The sequence below is a fragment of the Hyperolius riggenbachi genome, chromosome 8 (assembly GCF_040937935.1).
Source record: "Hyperolius riggenbachi isolate aHypRig1 chromosome 8, aHypRig1.pri, whole genome shotgun sequence".
Taxonomy (NCBI): Eukaryota; Metazoa; Chordata; class Amphibia; order Anura; family Hyperoliidae; genus Hyperolius; species Hyperolius riggenbachi.
The window spans coordinates 169,932,494-169,956,557 of record NC_090653.1 but is presented as its reverse complement, the minus strand read 5'-3'; the positions used below and the strand labels follow the sequence as shown (position 1 = coordinate 169,956,557).

Genomic DNA, 24,064 nt, shown 5'->3' with positions numbered 1-24,064 from the left:
GGGACCCTGGTACACAGTCCTTCGTCATTATTGCTTCATAGCCAACTTTGAACTATCGTTTCTAGACCATTATTTGATCATTCATATATCATTCTCAGCAACATTTCTTGATTATATTTTAATTCATTTTTGATGCGTTTTTAGAGCATTTTTCGGTCATTTCTAGATAATTTTTAAATCCTTTTTATGGCATTTTTGAAGCATTTTTAAAGCAGTTTGAGAACATTTTTAAAGCGTTTGAGCATTTTTAGAGCGTTTTTTGAGCATTTTTTGAACATTTATTGAGCATTTTCTGAGCATTTCTAAGACAGGATTTTTTCTCATCCATCCACTGCTATCCTATGCAGTCCAGATGCAACCAACATGCATACCTCCACCTATATCACAACATATATTTCGGCATTGGTGCAACCTATTTTTTTTGCAATACCAATACCCCAACTACTTAAAGTGGTAGTATTAGTGAAAATTAGTATAAAATTGCTGTAAAATTACCTCCATGGCAAAGTAAACCGTGCTCCTACTAAACAAGGCAAGATCATATGGAACCTAATCTGGCAAAAACACCGCCAGATTTAAGTCTGTGTTTAGCCCTCCAGGGTATAATGTGCCTAGGGTATATATCCACCTACTTTCTACTTGGTATAGCAACCCATCATAATCACCCCCTCTTAGGCTCTGTTTGGGTTTCACTATGCCTTTAAATCTTAATAGACTCGGATCACTATTGTGGAACACAGCAAAGTGAGTTCCCAGGGGGTTATCTTCATCTACACCTTTTATGTTGGCTATGTGTTCCCCTATGCGTTTTTTCAGTAATCTACCTGTCTTGCCAATGTATTTGAGGCCGCACGGGCACGATATCAAGTATACAGCTCCCACTGTATTGCAGTTAATATAAGTTCTTATATCATATTGTTTGTCTCCTGCTGCATTTTCAAACTTTTTGTCTTATGAACCAATTTACAGTAGGTACACTTACCGCACGGGTACATTCCCACTGGTTTGGGGCCTATAAAACCTCTACTCTGTGCATTGGTGGCTTGGGATTTTTGAATACACTTCGGTTTTTACTAATGCATCCTTCAAATTTGGTGCTCTCCGCGCCGTCATGGCTGGATAGGAACCCACAATTCTAGCAATTAATATGGTTCTAGGTATTGACATAAGAGCTACAAAGAGCACTAAAGCAAAAAAAATAAATAAATAATAAAAAAAATAAAAATAAATGATAATAGTACTTTATCACTACATGTCAAAATGCTAATTGTGAAAAATGTACTGTAACTAATTTTCTGGATGATAAAATAAATAAAATGGCCTTTGGATTGAACACCTTCCCAGTGAATCTGTGTTGCATCCATTTGGGACTGTGAGCTTGCAGTGCGATAACCCTATACATACAGTATATATATATATGTTAAGTGACTTTTGCACTCAACGATTTAAAAAGACATTTATTCACTAAAAAAAAAAAAAAAGAATTATATATATTGCAAAAAGTATTCGGCCCCCTTGAAGTTTTCCACATTTTGTCACATTACTGCCACAAACATGGATCAATTTTATTGGAATTCCAGGTTCACCCTCCAGCAGGACAACGACCCTAAACTTAAAGCCAGGGCAACAATGGAATGGTTTAAAACAAAACATATCCATGTGTTAGAATTGCCCAGTCACAATCCAGATCTAAATCCAATCGAGAATCTGTGACAAGATCTGAAAACTGCTGTTCACAAACGCTGTCCATCTAATCTGACTGAGCTGGAGCTGTTTTTCAAAGAATCGGCAAGGATTTCAGTCTCTAGATGTGCAAAGCTGGTAGAGACATACCCTAAAAAACTGGCAGCTGTAATTGCAGCAAAAGGTGGTTCTACAAAGTATTCTCAGGTCGCTGAATAATTACGCACACCCCACTTTGCAGTTTTTTTGTTTTTTTTTAATGTTTGGAATCATGTATGATTTTTGTTCCACTTCTCACTTCTACACCACTTTGCATTGGTCTTTCACCTGGAATTCCAATAAAATTGATGCATGTTTGTGGCAGTAATGAGACACACACACACACACACACACACACACCCCTATCTATTTATACACAGTTGTTAAACGAGAGCATGTTTTTCTGACATGCAAATGCTATTTTATTTATTTTAAGCAAACACTATGACTTATAGCACACATTTTAAATTTGTGGTGAAATATTAAATACACAAGTTCTATGGTTGGGAAGTACTTTTAACCCCTTCACATCCAGACCTTGTTTTCCCCTTATTGACCAGAGCAGTTTTGACACTTTAGCGGTGTCCCTTTTTAATCAGCAATAACTTCATCTGTACTCGTGCCACTTAAATTATCTATATATCGTTTTTTTCAAGACAAACTAAGCTTTCATTGGGGGTATTTGGTACAAAGTAAAATGTTCCTCTCTATGCATTGTAATGGGAAAAAGTGGGAACATTTTTAAACAATGCATTGTTTCTCAATTTTGACCAATTCCGGTTTGGAAATAAAAAGTGCGATTGACATAAAAACTGTGCCGCCAGTTAAAGTCGCCCCAGTATAGATATCCAGATGTGTCCCCAGTATCACCGCCTCCCCCAGTATAGTCAGATGTGTCCCCAATATCAGCCCCCCTAGAATAGCCACATGTCCCCTGCGTTTGACAGCCCTAGAATAGATTGACAGACGCACCCCCAGGAAGTGCCCCTCTTTATAGACATATGTGTCCCCGGATCAGGATTAACCCCATTATGGCCAGATGTACCCCCGGGATTAGTGCTGCCCCCCCATCATAGCCAAGTGTGCCCCCAGTATATGATTACTGCCCCCCCAGTTGCCCAGATGCACCAAATTAATAACCCCCCTTCCCCTTAGTCAATTAGATGCCCCCCAACCAATATCTAAACCCCCCCTTTTATTTATGCTACCCCCACCCCCCAGGAAAGATAGCCAGATGCCCCCCCCCCCATGAGGCAGCCCCCTCCGTGCAGAAATCCTAAAACAAATCATCCAGCAAGCAGTCTCACTCACCTACCTCGGTCCTGCGACTGTCCTGAAGCCTGATCCTCTGTTCTCCGCTCTGCAGTCAGCCGCATATTGCCGGTAACCCGGGTCCCGGCTTGATGACGTCATCAAGCCGGGACCCGGGTTTCCGGCAATATGCGGCTGAATGCAGAGCGGTGATCGGAGGATCAGGCTTCAGGATCGTCGCAGGAACGAAGTAGGTGAGTGAGGCTCCTTGCTGGATGATTTTTTTAACTCTTTGTGCGCCGAGGGGGACAGATGAAGGATCACTACTGCAGCGATCATTCATGGGAGGGGGGGTGGACTAATTGGCCAAAAGGGAACATGTTCCCTTCCACCAATTAGTATTGCAGCTGACAGTGCCGGAGGGTGCGCTCTGAAGCGCACCCGACCGTGCACAGCAGGGCTGCAGCCAGGTCAGTATATCTACGTCGCTGTGGCTTGGAGGATGCTACAGCTGACGTAGATATACTGTAGCGGTGGGGAAAGTGGTTAAAGGACAACTTAAGTGAGAAGAATATGGAGGCTGCCAGAATTATTTCCTATTAACCAATACCAGTTGCCTGGCAGCCCTGCTGATCTATTTGGTTGCAATTGTCTGAATTACACCAGAAACAAGCATGCAGCTAATCTTGTCAGATCTGACAATGTCAGAAACACCTGATCTGCATACGCTTGTTCAGGGTATACAGCTAAAGGCTCAGACACACATCAGACTATAGTCTTTGGAAAATGAAAGATCACAGACCAATCTTACCACCCTTCATGTAGTATGAGAGCATATCTACACAGTCTATTCTATGGAGCTGAACTTCCCATCAGAAAAAAAAAAGTCTTTGCAAGATGCTGCACACACAGATGCTGTACAGACACAAAAGATCAGTATCTGCAAAAGATCTGTTCCTGCCAAAGATCTGTTCCTGCAAATTGCATTTATAGTCTATGAGATCTGCAGATCATCATACACACCTTGTTTAACTGACATTCATCTGCAGATCAGACAATCATCTGCAGATGAATGTCAGTTAAACAAGGTGTGTCTGATGATCTGCAGATCTCATAGACTATGAATGCAATTTGCAGGAACAGATCTTTTGCAGATACCGATCTTTTGTGTCTCTACAGCATGTTTGTCTGCAGCATCTGGCAAAGATTTTTTTCTGATGGGAGTTCAGCTCCATAGAATAGACTGTGTAGAGTATGGCTCTCATACTACATGAAAGGGGGTAAAATTCGCCTGTGATCTTTCATTTTCCAAAGACTATGGTCTGATGTGTGTGTGAGCCTTAAAAGTATTAGTGGCAGAGTATCAACAGTACAGCCAGGCAACTGGTTTTGCTTAAAAGAAAATAAATATGGCAGCCTCCATATCCCTCTCACTACAGTTGTCCTTTAACCTGCCTGCCGTTTTGATTGCGGCTGCAGGAGGGTTTTTTTTCGTCCCAATTTTTTTTTTCCATCATGTAGCTAGTGCTAGCTACACGATTCCCCACCTCCCTGCGGCATCCCTCCTACCCCTCCGATCGCCGCCGGCGTGAAGACCCATCCGGAAATCCTGTTCTGAACAGGATTTCCTTTAGGGCTTCCCCGTCGCCATGGCGACGAACGGAGTGACGTGATCGACATCACAGGGAGTCCTGATCCACCCCATAGCACAGCCTAGCGGTGATTGGCCAGGCTGCGCAAGGGATCTGCGGGGGGCTCACTGTCGCGGCGGGTAGCGGCGCATAGGCGGCGATCAGGTAAGACACGCAGCTAGCAAAGTGCTAGCTGCGTGTTTTAAAAAAAAATTATCCAAATCGGCCCAGCAGGGCCCGAGCAATCCACCGCGGCGTTACTGGACGAGCTGAGCTCGTCCGTATCGCCTAGGTGGTTAAAGCCTACTTCCAGAAGTTAATATTTATATGACACTATAGAATGGATGGCATCAATCATGGACATGGTGCTACTCCCTCAGTACAGGGAGGGGGTGGCTGAGAAGACCAGCCACATTTATGTAACCATGGCTTTTACAGCAAAAACAAGGTACTTAAAGCCCAATTACACTTTCTAAGATTTCTACCACCCTCTCTATTACCCAAAATTGTTCTGAGTGGTTCTGAGGTTCATGACGGTCTAGCCAGTGTGGTCATGTGAAAAAGAAGATGAGGATTCCTGCTGGTGAGCAAGATGGAGTTGTTTATGCTGGAGGTACAGCTTTGGTTACTTCAGCTTCCCTGGAGGGAGTGGTTGGGTTGTACCCTCACTGGAAAATCCCTCTTTTCTGGTTTTGGAATATTTCTTACCTTTTATGGCACTTATAAGAGCATTGCCATCCTTTATCACGTCCTTGATGAATTTGTTTGTCCTCTCAAGTTCCTGTTCGTAACCTTTTAGACTTTCTCGAAAGACAGGACTGTCCAGATAGCATTCGCTGAATTCCAGAGGTGGGTGCCCCATTGTGAATCCTGAAAACACAAACCAGAATTGAAACCCTGCAATTACTGTTACAAACACGAGGCTTCAAAAATGTGACTAAAGGTTAACTCAAAAGTTTTTCAAACAAGCCCCAATCAAGAATAAAAAAATATAGGCATTACTACTAGGGCTCTTATAATGTGATATGAAAATACAGCATTATCTCATTGCTTACATCAGAAATCAGCCATTCTTACACAGCCACTTGACGTGGTAACACTAAGAAAGCACATTGGTATTAGCATGATTGTAAAAACCTCTCGTTACTCCCTACCAGAAATTAATTGAGGAGCAGCATTGGAAATACTACAATGCAAACAGATAAGTAATTAAACCACTGCCCTGCTAGCGTTTTACTACTCGATGCAGCAGGGCCGGTTCTAGACTTTTGCTGCCTAAGGCAAACTTGTGAGGATCCCCTCCCCCCATATGGAATGATTGCCCCCAGTATAGGTAGCCACAATCAATATAGGTAGCAGGTGTAGGTGACCCAGTATAGATAGCAGGTATAGGTGCCACTGCGGGAGGCAGGCTGACATCATTCCTCCCTCCCTCTCCATGGGCCCCCCTCCTGTCCTCCCTGCAGAGCTGATGCAGCATTGCGGGTTCTAATTAATCCACCTGCTCACTTGATGCAATGTGTCCCCTCCAGCAGTTGTCTGCTCTCTGGCCGCCCGATCTCTATATGAGGCACGTAATCACGCGTCATGCAGGGAAACAGGAAGTAGAGAGGAGACAGCTGCTGGCGGGGACAGATCGCATGGAGCGAGCTAGCAAGCAGGTGAGTCAATTGCAACCCGCACCACTATGCCAGCTCTGCAGAGGGGACAGGAGGGGAAACCATTGAGAATACAGAAAGCCTCAAGGTACATACTCACCAAAAGATGGATAAGGGAACACACGGCGATGCGACCTGACAAACAAGCTTTTCCCTGAATCATCCTCCTACCACAGGAACACGCGACGGCACGACAGGTGTGACAGAGAGTTCAAACGATTTTGGTACTTTGCGCAGGAGTCGTCAGGTATCTTAAAGATCTGATCTGCAGTAACAGTCATTATCGCCCCGTGCATTACAAAACATTGTTAGCTTAACTGTGGACACGTACCCACATCGCTAAATTGTGGAAACAATGCCTGAATGCAGCAAGCCACACGTAGACTTACATTTTCGCACAACAGGAGGAAATGGCAGTGCTTCCAAATATAGACTGCACACGAATTGACCAGCTGCATAGATGTGTGCAGAGCCTAAAAATGGGCAACTTACACAGAGTGGCTGGATAGTGTACTTAGAGGGATATGGATGTTTCTTTTTAAACAATACCAATTGTTTGCCAGTCCTGCTGATCTCTTTGGCTGAAGTAGTGGCTGAATCACATACCTGAAACAAGTATGCAGCTAATCCAGTCTGACTTCAGTTAGAGCACCTGATCTGCATGCTTGTTTAGGGGCTGTGGCTTAAAGTATTAGAGACACAGGATCAGTAGAAACTGGTATTATTTTAAAGGAAAAATCCATATCCTTCTCAGTTTAGGTTCCCTTTCCCCTTGCCTTGGACATGGGAGACCAGGGTTCGAATCCTGGCTAGGGTTAGTACCTATTTCAGTAAGGAGTTAAAGGCAAAACTCCCCAACACTGCAGGGTGGCCTCTTGAGCATATCCCAGTGGCTGCAGCTCGAGTGCTTTGAGTCCGACAGGAGAAAAGCGCTATACAAATGTTCGGATTATTTATTACACAACGTGCATTCAAAACAGATGCAGCAAAGGAGGACGTTGGCTTCATAAACAGCCTGTGCACAGATTGTTTAATAACAGACTTTACCACGATGATGACATGACCTCTCAGAAGAGACCTAACACTAACTGACAATTAACCACTTTGTTGTATCTGGATGGATATATGTGCAGCTCCTGCTGGCTGAGGCGCGCGATCACGCGCGCTCCCGCTGCCTGCCGTTAGCCCCCCGATCAGTGAATGGGAATGTAGTTCCCATTCACCGATCTAAGTCCCCCACAGAAAAACCGTCGGTCTCTTATCAGAGATCGCGGTTTTTCTGCAAAAAAAAACAAAAACAAAAAAAAAACAAATACAAATATTTACCTAAGGGTCTGAACTTTTTAAATATGCATGTCAAGAGAGTATATTATTATATTTTTTAAAATTATAAGCTTGTAAATAGTGATGGACGCAAATTGAAAAAATGCACCTAAATAAAATATCGGCGCCATAAATTGTGATAGGGACATCATTTAACCATTTCTGCCGCCCGGACGTGAAGCTCACGTCCGGGCGGCTGCTCAGCTGCGCTCTCCCGCTCCTGCGCGCGATCGTGCCCCCGTGTCCCCCGGTAGCCCTGGGATCAGTGAAAGGGAACATGGTTCCAGATCACTTATCCCTTTCCCCCGCAGAAAAACCGAAGTGCTCACCCGTGAGGCTTCGGCTCTTCTGCTCGGACAAATTTCCGCATCCCCCTTGTACTTCCGCTTAGCGAGAAGTACAAGGAGGGAAAACAAAAATGAAGGTGGCCAAATAGTAAAACTACATCACACATTTTTCACATTACAGTTTACACATATAGCAACATTAAAAAAAAAATAACTGTTTGTCCCACACCAAAATATTCCCCAAATAAAATTTTTACTAGAAAAAATAAAAAAATTACGACAAATAGTTACCTAAGGGTCTGAACTTTTTAAATATGCATTTTAAGGGGGTGTACTACAAACATTTTTTAAATTATAAGCTTATAAATAATGATGGGCGCAAAACGGAAACAATGCACATTTATTTCCAAATAAAATATTGGCGCCATACATTGTGATAGGGACAAAATTTAATAACCGAGACATACGGGCATATAAAATACATAGGTTTTAATTATGGTAGCATGGATTATTTTAAAGCTATAATGGCAGAAAACTGAGAAATAATGAATTTTTTCCATTTTTTTTTCTTATTAATCCTGTTAAAATGCATTTACAGTAAAGTGGCTCTTAGCAAAATGTACCACCCACAGAAAGCCCAATTAGTGGCGGAAAAAAAAAAAAGATATAGATCAATAAATTGTGATAAGTAGTGATAAAGTTATTAGCGAATGAATGGGAGGTGAAAATTACTCCGATGCATAAGGTGAAAAATCCCTGCAGGCTGAAATGGTTAAGTGGTGTAATAACCGGGACAAATGGGCAAATAAAATACATGGGTTTTAATTACGGTAGCATGTATTAATTTCAAACTATAATAGCCAAAATCTGAGAAATAATATTTTTTTTTCAATTTATTTCTTAATCTTCCTGTTAAAACAGATTTAGAAATTTTTTTTATTAATTCTTAGCAAAATGTACCACCCAAAGAAAGCCTAATTAGTGGCGGAAAAAACAAGATATAGATCAATTAATTGTGATAATTAGTGATAAAGTTATTGACGAATGAGAGGTGAAAGTTGCTTGGATGCATAAGGTGAACAACACTGTAGGCTGAAGTGGTTAAACATAGTTAAAATCAGGGGCTGCTAGCCCATAATTGGTCTACACATTTCTTCCAAAGAACAGCAATAGGCAGCACTTCTAGGCTGCAAATGAAATGAAACCAACAAAGGTGTGCAGCGCCCCCAGGAAGTTACACACACACACACACACACACACACCTTATATCTAAATGGATCTACATCTTGTTTTTTTTTCTTTTGTCACGACTTAGGCCTTTTGGGGATGATATTTGCTTTTAGTAATTACTTTATTTTCTATGCATTTTGAGGGAAAAAACAAGGAAAATTGAAAAAAAAAAATTACATGTTTTTTCCACATCAACCCCCTATAGTTTTTAAACAGGAACTCCAGTGAAAATAGTGTGATAAAAAAAAGTGCTTCATTTTTACAATAATTATGTATAAATGATTTAGTCAGTGTTTGCTCATTGTAAAATCTTTCCTCTCCCTGATTTATATTCTGACATTTATTACATGGTGACATTTTTACTGTGGGCAGGTTATGTAGCTGCTGTTAGCTGTTTTGGCCCTTTCACACTAGAGGGCTTTTTCGGCGTTTTAACGCCACGGCCAAAGTGAGAGTTTTCCAAGGTAAAATGAAAGTCCATAGACTTTGATTTTACCTTTCACATCTAACGCCGCGTTTTGGAGCGTTGCGTTTCAACGCTCCCAGGCGCTTTTTCTGGGCCTACCGCGGCGCTTCTTATTACAATTGATAGTGATGTATTGGCGTTAAAACGTCTTGAAAACGCCTTCAAAACGCCTTCAGCCAAAACGCAGCTTTTAGCCTTTTACCGCTGCCTGTAGTGTGAAAGAGCCCTCAGAGACAGCTGTAAACAGCCAATTCCTGTCTGTGAACATTGTTACATTGTGGCAGTTTGCCCAGAGTACCGCGGTACTCAGAGCTTCTTGTGGGAGGGGTTTCAGCACAAAATCAGTCACACAGCGCCCCCTGATGGTCTGTTTGTGAAAATCATTATATTTCTCATGTAAAAGGGGGTAACAGCTACTGATTGGGATAAAGTTCAATTCTTGGTTGGAGTTTCTCTTTAAAAAAACAATGCTACTATATATAAAAGACACATTTTATTTGGCAGTTAGTCCCGGTTATAACAATATTTAAATTATGTTCTTAAAACAATGTATGCTTTCTCAAGATCCGTACCAAAAATCATAAAAACATGATAAAACAGTATGGGTGAATGGCAGATCTGCCATTCACCCATACTGTTTTATCATGTTTTTATGATTTTGATACATTAATAAAGATGGACTTTTTGATGGTGCGGATCTTGAGAAATCGTTGTGGATACTCGGCACTCCAGGGTGGATTCTTGCACATCATATTGCTACCATTGGTGCAATAACAATTTTCAAGAACCTAAAAGAAAACAATATATTATTTGGAAATGGTGTATATTTTCTGTTTCTATCATATCAATAATCCCAAGCCCCTTATTGATAAAATAATAGTAATATACCTTCATTACATACATATTAAAAATGCTCCCCTAAGTTAACTATTAATGTATTTTTTTTATTTACAGTGGCTTGCAAAAGTATTCGGCCCCCTTGAAGTTTTCCACATTTTGTCACATTACTGCCACAAACATGAATCAATTTTATTGGAATTCCACGTGAAAGGCCAATACAAAGTGGTGTACACGTGAGAAGTGGAACAAAAATCATGCACGATTCCAAACATTTTTTACAAATCAGTTTGCATGTGTATTAGCGCCAAGGAAACAAAGTGGCCCGGTGCTGAGAGAAGAACAATGTCCAGAGTTCACAAACAGGTAAATTATATATGATCAGCGCAGAGTCCAAAAACAAAAAACGAGTCTTCAACAAAGAATAAGGGCAGGTAAATCTCCACCACAATAAATATTGGGTTCACGCCACAGCCCTGCAATCATGGATACCCAAAAAAAGGAAAGAGGCTTACCAGCTGGTGACAACCCACATTATAAGGTTGTATCAAGGCTTTGGTAGGACATCAGGAAGCAACAGTCTGTCCAGGATCCACCAATTCAGCAATGATTCATTTCACGAATGGATATCAGTAAACATAATAAATACAAACAAACGGCAACTCTAAGTGTAAACCGTTTAATATAGAGTTTTCATAGTAAAAACAGCTTTAAAATAGCATAAAACAAAAAAAAAAAAAAAAACTTACATACGGGGCCCATGCAATGGGAACCCCGAGAAAGTTGCACGCGTGTATGGGTCAGTAGTAAAGGACAGTATGAAGGTGGCACCTTCATACTGTCAGGCGGCACCTTCATACTGTCAGGCGGCACCTTCATACTGTCCTTTACTACTGACCCATATACGCGTGCAGCTTTCTCGGTGTTCCCATTGCATGGGCCCCGTATGTAAGTTTTGTTTTATGCTATTTTTAAGCTGTTTTTACTATGAACTTCAAGGGGGCCGAATACTTTTGCAAGCCACTGTAAATAAAAAAAATACATTAATAGTTAACTTAGGGTTCTCACCAGCTGGTAAGCCTCTATCCTCTTTTTGGGTATCCATGATTGCAGAGCTGTGCCGTGAACCCCATATTTATTGTGGTGGAGATTTACCTGCCCTTATTCTTTGTTGAAGACTAGTTTTTTTGTTTTTGGACTCTGCGCTGATCATACATAATTTTTTACAAATAAGTAACTGAAAAGTAGGGTGTGCGTAATTATTCAGCCCCCTTTGGTCTGAGTGCAGTCAGTTGCCCATAGACATTGCCTGATGAGTGCTAATGACTAAATAGAGTGCGCCTGTGTGTAATCTAATGTCAGTACAAATACAGCTGCTCTGTGACGGCCTCAGAGGTTGTCTAAGGCCTAGTGCACACCGGAGCGTTTCCGCTGCTGTTTGCAATCTGCTTGAGGGCGCAGATCCGCTAGGGTAATGTATTTCAATGGGCTGGTGCACACCAGAGCGGGAGGCGTTTTGCAGAAATTTTGGATTGCGGATGCGTTTCTGTCTCAATGTTAAGTATAGGAAAACCGCAAACCGCTCTGAAAAACGGCACTTCAGAGCGGTTTGCCAGGCGTTTTTTGTTACAGTAGCTGTTCAGTAACAGCTTTACTGTAACAATACATGAAATCTACTATACCAAAACCGCAAAACGCTAGCTGAAACGCTGCAGAAAAATAAGAAAAAGCGTTTCAAAATCTGCTAGCATTTTGCGGATCTGCTAGCGGTTTTTGGTGTGCACCAGGCCTAAGAGAATATTGGGAGCAAAAACACCATGAAGTCCAAAGAATATTGGGAGCAAAAACACCATGAAGTCCAAAGAACACACCAGACAGGTCAGGGATAAAGTTATTGAGACATTTAAAGCAGGCTTAGTGTAACGATTGTGGAATTCTCTCCGTGGTCAGCGCACAGGATGCGCGCTGACACTGCGGAAATCCTCCACAAGCGTATAATTTTAGAGAACCCAGCAAAAGGTGCAATGCACCTGTAGAGGGGAATTCCTGCCGGCAGATGGAGCCGTGGAGTGCAGAGGAAAAGATCCTCTGCACAGCCACAGATGCCAGATAGGAATTGTACGAGGGGAAGCAATGCAGGGCAAGATAGCCCTTAAAGAGAGAGAGCACAGCGACAGGGTGTATGTGTGTCCACCAATCTAGTCGCCATCCAGCGATGATGAACACACAACCGTGAAGATCAGGTGGGAAAGCAATCGCAAGATATGGCGATTGCTAACAGCGACACAAGACTGAATAAGCACAGAGAAGGAATGTATGTATGTCCACCAATCTTGTCGCCAACCTGCGACGGTGAACACACAACAGAGGAAACCTAGTGAGAACGCAATCGCAAGAGATGCGATTGCCAATGAGAATGAGCACAGGGACAGAATGTATGTGTGTGCACCAATCTAGTCGCCAACCCGCGACGGTGAACACACAACAGCAGAAACAAAGTAGGAACGCAATCGTGAGAGAGGCGATTGCCAGAAGTGACACAAGACTGAGCAAGACAGAGCACGAGAGTAGCAAAGGCACAGCAAACAACAATGAGAAGATAAGGAAAATAACAAACGCTAGCTAAACGCGAACACCGCACTCATTCGCAACAGCGAACGCGTTTACGGCGCGGTCTCCGCACGATAAGCCCAACAAAGACAAGCACGCCTCCCTAACTAACCAACACCACACAAACACGAAACAGAGAACGCGAACGCTTGCTTAACGGCTACCCCACCGAGCCTACAGCAAGCGTTCGTATCAGACAAGACAGAGAGAAGGAGCAGCCAGCAGTAACCGAAGCTCTGGCCTACACTCCCAGACAGAGTACAGAAGGAACCACCGCTGCTACCATTAGAGCGAGTGCGATCCAGATAGACAAACGAACAGAAACAGAAATAGGTCAGATAAGATCCACCGCTCTTCCGCCAGAGCGAGTGCGATCTAGGTTCAGGGACAGGACAGGAAGGATCCACTGCTCTTTTCCACCAGAGCAAGTGTGATCCAAGTACAGAAACAGAGCTTAGCAGGATCCACTGCTCTTTCCGCCAGAGCAAGTGTGATCCAGGTTCTGGAGCAAACAATTCACCATCGCCAACCGCTGGCGACAGTGCAATCGCAAGGACAAACAGAAGACAGAACAGGCAATACAAATAATACAACCTGACTGTACTAGAGGGATGCCTAATGCAGTCCCCAGGAATACTCTAAGATAATCTTTAGCAAACAATAGCAAGGCTGACACTCCAGGAGTGTTTCAACAGTAACAAACCATGATGACCAGCAAAGGATTGTGGGATCACATGGTATTTGTCACGGACGGTTGCGGGGCCGCAGGCGCGTCCTGTAACCGCCCGTGAAGAAAAAGCGATCGCACTCGATTCCCTGCATCGATTGCGCTTCAAAACGATACCATCGGGGTTGAGTGTGTAGGGGGAGCTGAAGTCCTTTTCTTAGCAGAGAGAGCACCATCCTAAAGGCTGGATGGCTCTTTTGAGATGCTAATGAGCCTGGGCCCAGAGAGTCCCTGGCTTCAAGCTGTGCGGATGGCCCATCCATCAGGTATAAGGTGACACCTAGCTGATCTCATGTAGATGTTAATTAACCAAGGGGTGATCAGGATGCCTAGGTGCAGCCAGGCAGGCTACAAATCTCCGGGAGGTCTTGACACCTTGCTCACTGGTAAAGATCAAAGGGAAGTCAGCTGTTAGGTTTATTCAGGATGTGTTCTAGCTGCTGAGTCTCATAGCATAATCCATAACTTCCCAGATCTGTCATATTTCTGGGGTTCCTGAGATGGCAGCTTCGCCAAACGTGGGGGAAGTGTAGCATGAGCCCCGGTGCTGGTTCTGAGGAAGTTTCAGAACATTCTGAGGTAAGGACTGCCAGTTAGGCAGTTTGAAAATGCCCTGATGATACCACAGGGGTCCCACCCCTCATGTCTGGTATCAGGGCGCTGGGTAAATCGAGACAGACCTGAAAATGTTAATAAATCTGCCCTGACCTGTACGGTTCTGTGAGATAGAGCCCATATATGGGTAGATATGATTTCTAGCCCCCAGGATAAGGGGAGGGCTCATCTTCTAAGGGGGTGTATGGCTCCCCGCCCTCACTCCCTCCTACTGAAGCAGGGGCATAAGAATGGCAGAGGACCCAAACTCAGTGTCCTCCACACTGAAACATCTTGCACTCATCAGATGCCAGCTTGAGGATATGCTGGCATCCACCTGGTCTGAACTCTGAACTCAAATTGAAACCCAGAACTCTGTTTTCCCACAAAAAGGACATCTTTCCAGGAACTAAGTATTTTTCTCCCTTCTTTTATTTTTTATACTGGCTATTACTGTCTTAATAATTGTGATTTTAATAATTGTCTGTATATATTAATTATTTATATTGCGTGAATAAACGACTTTCTCCAAGTCATTCACTATCCGCTACCCTGCTTATCAGCACACACAGAACTGATCCCGGGTCTCTGAAGATACGCTACTGTTTGTTTGTTGTTGGCTAGACAGAATACCGTGTGTTTAACCGTTTTATTCGCAGGACTAGTCAGTCAGTTAGTGGGCTCCACGGTCCCATGGTAACCGCGGTGGTGGCAGTTTACTCTGAACCAGTAGGTGACGTTGTAATTACCCGTGTCTCACAGGCTCCCTTCTGAGTTGTCTGCGGCTAATTCTTAACGGTTCCTGCGCATTGACTGCGACCAGAGTTCGCACGATCTGTGCGCTGGCACCATTTAGAAGGCTAAGTGCGGTCAGCCACTAGGGCTCCTGTGACAGTGTTAGGCAGCGGTTGGGACCTGTGTTGTGCTGAAAGTATCTACGATAGCGCTAGCGCTATCGAGAAACGAACTAATTCGTTGGTGTAGCTGGAAGGCAATATATTTTTATATATACAGAGAGACTGTGTAGCCAGTACCCCTCCCCAAAAGTTTTATTTTATTTGGCATGGAAATGTCCGGGAACTACAAGAAAATGTGCCTGGCGGACCTGCAAAATCTTTGCCAAGAGAGAGGCATTGATGTCGGCCGCAAGACACAACGGGACCTGGTAACGGAATTGTTTCAATGGGATACCCAGCAACTGCGGGAGCCGGGGGTGTCCGCTGAAGTGGATACCAGCCCATCTGACCCAAGTCAAGGGGAACCAGAGACTGAAGATTCTGCGCATACGGAGGTTGAGCATCCTGCGGGCCCTGCTGCAACAGTTACGCAGGAGAATGTCAGTGTGGACCCCAATCCCAGAGTTTCTGAAAGTACTCGCCTGGAACCGGCCAGTACTGGACTGTCCGTTTGTACTGATCCGCTAATGCGGCAGGCATTACAAAAGCTGATGGACACTGACCTGGACAAGTACCTGCAGTACATGCGTGAGGAGCGCCAATCTGCAGAAGCGCGGACAGAACGCCACGCGGAGAGGGATGCCGCTGAGCGGGAACGCCAACGACAGCATGAGCTAAACATGGCAAAAGTGCAACAGGCCAGCCGGAGTTCACCGCCCAGCCTCCCTGCTGAAGGAGCTGCACCACCCGTAAGTGCAAAATTTAAATTTGCTAATATTGAGAAAGACACAGACATTGACTTGTTTTTGCGGTCTTTTGAAAAAGCATGCCGTCAGTGTCGTCTGTCCCAAGACCAGTGGGCCAGACATCTGACACCTTTGCAGCGCGACAAAGCGCTTGATGCCTTCGCAGAATTGCCTGCGGAGAAGGATAATGATTATGCTGCTATAAAAGACGCTATCATTACTAAGTACCAGCTGACGCCAGAAGCCTATCGGAAAAAGTTCAGGGCCTAGCAGAAAAAGCCTTCTGATTCGTACCGAGATGTGGCCAGCAGCTTGCTCACCACACTCCGCCAGTGGACACTAGGCCTCACCAAAGGGTCTTATGATGTCCTGGAGGACTTGATAGTCCTGGAACAATTTCTGAACATTTGCCCTGCTGATGTACGCCAGTTTGTGCTAGAACGCAGGCCGGCTTCAGCAACTGTCGCTGCAGACCTTGCTGAGACTTTTGCAACTACCGGGGTGGCTGATACCCGCAGAACTGTCCCATCCAGCTGGAGAGGAGGTCAGCCCAATACCTCGGCGGACCCTCCTGCCCCTGTGAGCCGTCCGCCACAGAGGCCACCCAGCGAAGCTGCTGCACCTAGGCATGCAGCGCCTGGAGAGGTCACCTGTCACTACTGCCGCCAGCCCGGACACATGAAATTCGACTGTCCGGAGCGGAGACAGACACCACCAGCACCTGGATCATCTGCATCACCTGCACCTCACCCACAGCAGAGGCAGCCCGCCAGCGAACCACAGCCTGGATCATCAGATTTTGTCCTGTTTGCCCGCGGAAAGGAAATCCGCGACCGAACCGACCAGCAGCAACTTGTTATAGTGAACGGCAAAGTTGTCACTGGATTTCGAGACACCGGAGCTGACATCACGTTAGTTTACTCACACCTTGTGCCAAAGGAGAGCATCAGCTCCAGCCGATCCCTTGCCCTTACTGGAGTAGAGGGCACCCTTTTTCACATAGCCCACGCGACAGTGAAGCTGGATTGGGGATTAGGGATCCGCGAAAGGGTTGTTGGGGTTATGAAGGATCTCCCAGTCCCTGTGTTGCTGGGGACTGATTTGGGCAAGCTTGTGTCCTACTATGAACCTGCCACGACCGCCTTGTCGCTCACGGAAGGAGACGGACTCTCCACCCACCACCAGGTACTTTATACACTTGGGGGAGCACCAGGGGGAGGCGGGTTGAATGTGCCCAGTTCAAGGGTACCAGGTTCAATAGTGCCTGCTTCAAAGGCACCTGAGTTTGATGTACAGACTGTCTGTTGTGATGATGCTGTAACTGTACCTGAGTTTACTGTACAACCTGTCTGTAATGAAAAAAATGTCTATACCTGTCAATGTCATTACTGCATGCAATGATGATTTGAGTAATGTCCGTCTGTGCCATTCTGACAGTGTACCTGTGCTAGCAGTACCGCGCAGCTGCACTGCTCAGAACCCGAGCTCAGAACAGGTGGAGGGGGTTCCGGCCTCCTCCCCCTCCTCTGACCGCAGGGATGAGACCTTTCAGCCGCTGGCCTCGTGTGACATGAGCCAGTTGGCTGAAACTGACAGCGCCGTATTCTCAGCCACACTACAACGTGACCCAAGCCTGGAGGTGCTCAGGCAGCAAGCCACTGAGCCCCTCGCAGACGGGGCCGCTTTCAAGGTGTACTGGGAAGGTGGGAGACTGTACAGTGAGTCTGTACAGCCCCCTACAGGTAGATCCCACGCGAATACCAAATGGCTTGTGGTCCCGAGTGCGTTCAGGGGACATGTGCTGAAATCCGCACATGGTAATCCTCTGACAGGGCACTCAGGGGTCCGCAAGACACTTGCCGGTATTCGGAAACAGTTTTATTGGCCCCGGATGAACAGGGATGTAGCAAACTACTGCAGGACATGTGCCGTCTGTCAGGAGCTGGGAAGGTCCAGGGATTCCCGCGGGGTTCCCTTAGGTCCACAGCCACTTAGCAGGGGAACCCCGCTTGGGCTGGCTGTTGACCTAACCAACCCACTGCCCGTTGTCAGCAGTCCCGGCAGACACCACGTCCGACTGCAGTGGCGCAAACGCCCTGTCCAGAATGGTCCATGTCGGGTCAACCCTGACGGTAGCAGACCGCGCCCGGTCCAGGGGAACCGAGCCACAGGCTCCAATAGGTTTTCCCGCCGCACCGGCAACCCGAGACCCGTCAGCCAGGTTGGCCGACACGCAGCGGGCAGCCGACCCCAGAACGCCAACGGGGAACTAGATCAGATCTCGCAGGTTAGCGGCAACGACACACATCTTGCTGATGAATGTCTATCTGCCTTCTCCCCAGGGAGGGCTGTCACGGACGGTTGCGGGGCCGCAGGCGCGTCCTGTAACCGCCCGTGAAGAAAAAGCGATCGCACTCGATTCCCTGCATCGATTGCGCTTCAAAACGATACCATCGGGGTTGAGTGTGTAGGGGGAGCTGAAGTCCTTTTCTTAGCAGAGAGAGCACCATCCTAAAGGCTGGATGGCTCTTTTGAGATGCTAATGAGCCTGGGCCCAGAGAGTCCCTGGCTTCAAGCTGTGCGGATGGCCCATCCATCAGGTATAAGGTGACACCTAGCTGATCTCATGTAGATGTTAATTAACCAAGGGGTGATCAGGATGCCTAGGTGCAGCCAGGCAGGCTACAAATCTCCGGGAGGTCTTGACACCTTGCTCACTGGTAAAGATCAAAGGGAAGTCAGCTGTTAGGTTTATTCAGGATGTGTTCTAGCTGCTGAGTCTCATAGCATAATCCATAACTTCCCAGATCTGTCATATTTCTGGGGTTCCTGAGATGGCAGCTTCGCCAAACGTGGGGGAAGTGTAGCATGAGCCCCGGTGCTGGTTCTGAGGAAGTTTCAGAACATTCTGAGGTAAGGACTGCCAGTTAGGCAGTTTGAAAATGCCCTGATGATACCACAGGGGTCCCACCCCTCATGTCTGGTATCAGGGCGCTGGGCAAATCGAGACAGACCTGAAAATGTTAATAAATCTGCCCTGACCTGTACGGTTCTGTGAGATAGAGCCCATATATGGGTAGATATGATTTCTAGCCCCCAGGATAAGGGGAGGGCTCATCTTCTAAGGGGGTGTATGGCTCCCCGCCCTCACTCCCTCCTACTGAAGCACGGGCATAAGAATGGCAGAGGACCCAAACTCAGTGTCCTCCACACTGAAACATCTTGCACTCATCAGATGCCAGCTTGAGAATATGCTGGCATCCACCTGGTCTGAACTCTGAACTCAAATTGAAACCCAGAACTCTGTTTTCCCACAAAAAGGACATCTTTCCAGGAACTAAGTATTTTTCTCCCTTCTTTTATTTTTTATACTGGCTATTACTGTCTTAATAATTGTGATTTTAATAATTGTCTGTATATATTAATTATTTATATTGCGTGAATAAACGACTTTCTCCAAGTCATTCACTATCCGCTACCCTGCTTATCAGCACACGCAGAACTGATCCCAGGTCTCTGAAAATACGCTACTGTTTGTTTGTTGTTGGCTAGACAGCATACCGTGTGTTTAACCGTTTTATTCGCAGGACTAGTCAGTCAATTAGTGGGCTCCACGGTCCCATGGTAACCGCGGTGGTGGCAGTTTACTCTGAACCAGTAGGTGACGTTGTAATTACCCGTGTCTCACAGGCTCCCTTCTGAGTTGTCTGCGGCTAATTCTTAACGGTTCCTGCGCATTGACTGCGACCAGAGTTCGCACGATCTGTGCGCTGGCACCGTTTAGAAGGCTAAGTGCGGTCAGCCACTAGGGCTCCTGTGACAGTATTTATGCTGCAAGCCTTCAAGGGAGGCGACTAGGCAATTTGCATAATCAGTATATGCAAATTCCTCAGCAGAGCAGGTCTTAAGCTTGCAAAGCAAAGACCGGTCTCTTATCCAGAGACCTGCATCCCAAAGACTTAAGGAATGGTCAAACAGCTGTCTGCCTGCGCAGCCAGCTGAGCGGATCATTACACTTAGGCTACAAAAAGATTTCCAAAGCCTTGAACATCCCACGGAGCACTGTTCAAGCGATCATTCAGAAATGGAAGGAGTATGGCACAACTTTAAACCTACCAAGACAAGGCCATCCACCTAAATTCAGAGGCCGAACAAGGAGAGCGCTGATCAGAAATGCAGTCAAAAGGCCCATGGTGACTTTGGACGAGCTGCAGAGATCTACAGCTCAGGTGGGGGAATCTGTCCATAGGACAACTATTAGTCATGCACTGCACAAAGTTGTCCTTTGTGGAAGAGTGGCAAGAAGAAAGCCATTGTTAACAGAAAAGCATAAGAAGTTCCGTTTGCAATTTGCCACAAGCCATGAGGGGGACACAGCAAACATGTGGAAGAAGGTGCTCTGATCAGATGAGACCAAAATGAAACTTTTTGCCCAAAATGCAAAACGCTATGTGTGGCGGAAAACTAACACTGCACATCACTCTGAACACACCATCCCCACTGTCAAATATGGTGGTGGCAGCATTATGCTCTGGGGGTGTTCCTCTTCAGCAGGGACTGGGAAGCTGGTCAGAGTTGGTGGAAAGATGGATGGAGCCAAATAAAGGGCAACCTTGGAAGAAAACTTCTTGAAGTCTGCAAAAGACTTGAGACTGGGGCAGAGGTTCACCTTCCAGCAGGACAACGACCCTATTATTATTATTATTATATTTATAAGGCGCCAACATATTACGCAGCGCTGCACAATAGATAAATGGGTTAACATACAGGTAGAACATACGAAAAATCACAACAAAACAAGATCATGCAAATGATTTGATAACAATACAGTGTCATAGGTCAAGATAGAGACTGTTCGAGTCTACAAGAAGGGTGGTTGTGAGTAAGATTGCATAATCAAGCTGGAAACACTAGGGAGGAGGGCCCTGCCTGAGGCTTACAATCTAAAGGGTGGGGTGGAGACAATAGGTGCGTCTTTTGAGAGGGGGTCTAACAGAACATATTATGATGCTGGTGTAGGGGGGTATGCAAGCGTGAAGAGGTGAGTCTTGAGAGCTTGTTTGAAGGTATTAAAGGTGGGGGCGAGTCTGACGGCTGGTGGGAGAGTGTTCCAGAGAGTAGGGGCAGCCCTGGTGAAGTCCTGCAATCGTGCGTGTGACTGAGTTATGCGAGGTGCGACTAGGCGCAGGTCATTGGAGGATCGGAGGGGGCGGGCTGGTATGTGCCTGTGGACCAGATCAGAGATGTAGGTCGGGCAGGTCTTGTGCACTGATTTGTAGGCCAAGCACAGGATTTTGAAATCGATCCTAAAGCTGATGGGGAGCCAGTGTAGTGCTTTACAGAGCGGAGTTGTAGAGGCGCTGCGGTGATAAGAATGTATCAGTCTGGCTGCCGCATTCATTACCAATTTAAGTGGGTCAGTACGGTTAGAGGGGAGGCCAGATAAAAGAGAATTGCAGTAGTCTAGGCGGGAGATGACAAGGGCATGAATAAGGAGTTTAGTGGTGTCAGGGGATAGGTAGGAGCGGATCTTGGAGATGTTGCGGAGGTGGAAGTTGCAGGATCTGGCAATACCTTGGATGTGGGCTGTAAAGGAAAGTTTAGAGTCCAGAGTAACGCCTAGACAGCGGGCTTGGGAGGTAGGGTGGATAGTAGTATTTTCAATAGTGACGTGCAGATCTGGGAGGGGTGCAGCTGTGCGGGGTGGGAATATTAGAAGCTCAGTCTTGTCCAAATTAAGCTTCAGGTACCTGGCAGCCATCCAGGAGGAAATGGATGTGAGGCAGGCAGAGACTTTGTCCATGGTAGAGGAGGAGAGATCTGGGGTGTGGAGATATATCTGGGTGTCGTCGGCATACAGGTGGTAATTGAAACCCATGGAGGAGATGATTTTGCCAATTGAGGCAGTATAGAGTGAGAACAGTAGTGGTCCTAGGACGGAACCTTGAGGAACACCAACTGAGAGGGGTGTAGGAGTGGATGAGGAGCCATTGAAAAATTCTGTGAAAGAGCGGTTGGAGAGGTAGGAGGAGATCCAGGCTAAGGCTAGGTCCTGAATGCCCATTAGCTGCAGGGAGTGGAGGAGGAGGGAGTGGTCGACAGTGTCAAATGCCGAGGAGAGGTCCAGGAGGAGCAGGATGGAGTATTTACCTTCGGCAAGGTCGTTTACGGCTTTGGTGAGGGCTGTTTCTGTAGAATGGGCTGTGCGAAAACCAGACTGCAGGGGATCGAGAAGGGAGTTGGAGTTAAGGAAGTTGGTCAGGCGTTGGTGGGCCAGGGCATAAAACATAAAGCCAGGGCAACAATGGAATGGTAAAACAAAATATATCCATGTGTTAGAATGGCCCAGTCAAAGTCCAGATCTAAATCCAACCAAGAATCTGTGGCAAGATCTCAAAACTGCTGTTCACAAACGCTATCCATCTAATCTGACTGAGCTGGAGCTCTTTTGCAAAGAATGGGCAAGGATTTCAGTCTCTAGATGTGCAAAGCTGGTAGAGACATACCCTAAAAGACTGGCAGCTGTAATTGCAGCAAAAGATGGTTCTACAAAGTATTGACTCAGGGGGCTGAATAATTATGCACACCCCACTTTGCAGTTATTTTAAAAATGTTTGGAATCATGTAGGATTTTCGTTCCACTTCTCACGTGTACACTACTTTGTATTGGTCTGTCACGTGAAATTCCAATAACATTGATTCAGGTTTGTGGCAGTAATGAGACAAAATGTGGAAAACTTCAAGGGGGCCAAATACTTTTGCAAGCCACTGTAACTGTCACTTTTTTTTTTTCTATTTTTTGTAGCTACAGGGGAGGGGGAGGGGTTAAAAGACCACTATCACGAAAATTGTAAAATTTTAAATACATTTACAAATCAGAAGTATGTTTCTATCAGTAAAATGAGCCATAAATTACTTTTCTTCTATATTGCTTTCACTTACAGTAGGAAGTAGAAATCTGACAGAATCGACAGGTTTTGAACTAATCTATCTCTTCATGTGGGATTCTTAGCAAGGCTTTTATTCTTTATAAACACATTCCCTAAAACTGATTTATAGAAAGATGCTGGCCAGCCTTCCTGCTCGCTGCACACTTTTTTGGCAGTAGGTCAGCGCAACTGCCATTTACTAAGTGCTTTTAAAACTAAACAAAACCCTGAGAATCCCCCATGAGAAGATTGGGCTAGTCCAAAACCTGTCGGTTCTGGCAGATTTCTACTACCTACTGTAAGTGACAGCAACACAGGAGAAAAGTAATTCATGGCTCATTTTACTCTGGAAGAAAATTGTTAATTACCGGTACATGTGTTTACACGTAACAATTTATGCAATAAAAATTTTCGCAATAGTGGTCCTTTAACCACTCTGCGACCGCCTAACGATCGGTGGCCACAGAGTAGCTCCCCCAGGACCGCCTAATGCCGATCAGCGTCAAATCCTGGGGGCGGAGATTAGCAAAGAATGCGCATGCATGCACAATCATTCCCAGCCTCCGAGCTGCAATTAAATTAAGAAGAAATCCTCCACACGCGTGTAATTTTGCAGGCACCCAGCAAAACCCACCTGTAGAGGGAAATTCCTGTCGGCAGATGGCGCTGGGGAGTGCAGAGAAACCAATCCTCTGTACCTCCACAAATGCCAGACAGGAATTGTACGAAGCGCAGAACGCAATCGCAAGAGAGGCGATTGCGAATGAGAATGAGCAAAGGGACAGGTTGTATGTGTGTGCGCCAATCCAGTCGCCACCCCGCGACCACGCACACACAACAGCAGATATGAAATAGGAACGCGATCGCGAGAGGTGCGATCGCCAGACGTGACACAAGGCAGATCAGAATAGAATACGAGGGTAGCAAAGGCACAGCAAATAATACAATGAGAAGATGCGGAAAATAACAAACGCTAGCTAACCGCGAACACCGCACTCATTCGCAACAGTGCACGCGGTTATGCGCGGTCTCCACGTGATAAGCACAATAGAGACAAGCACGCTTAACTAACCATTGACAGACAAACATGAAACAGGGGACGCGAACGCTTGCTTAACGGTTACCTCACCGAGACTCCAGCAAGTGGTCGTAGCAGA

The 24,064-nt window shown here is 45.6% G+C and overlaps 1 protein-coding gene across 2 annotated transcripts in view; it reads right to left on the bottom strand.

Moving 5' to 3' along the window:
* OPHN1 (oligophrenin 1) overlaps positions 1-24,064 on the bottom strand; it is a 331,531-nt gene that overhangs the window by 297,475 nt on the left and 9,992 nt on the right. For both annotated transcript variants that reach the window (XM_068247665.1, XM_068247666.1), the window contains exon 2: positions 5,313-5,474. In XM_068247665.1, the coding sequence (XP_068103766.1) occupies positions 5,313-5,466 (154 nt within the window). In that variant the 5' untranslated portion in view covers positions 5,467-5,474. The remainder of the gene's footprint in view (positions 1-5,312; positions 5,475-24,064) is intronic.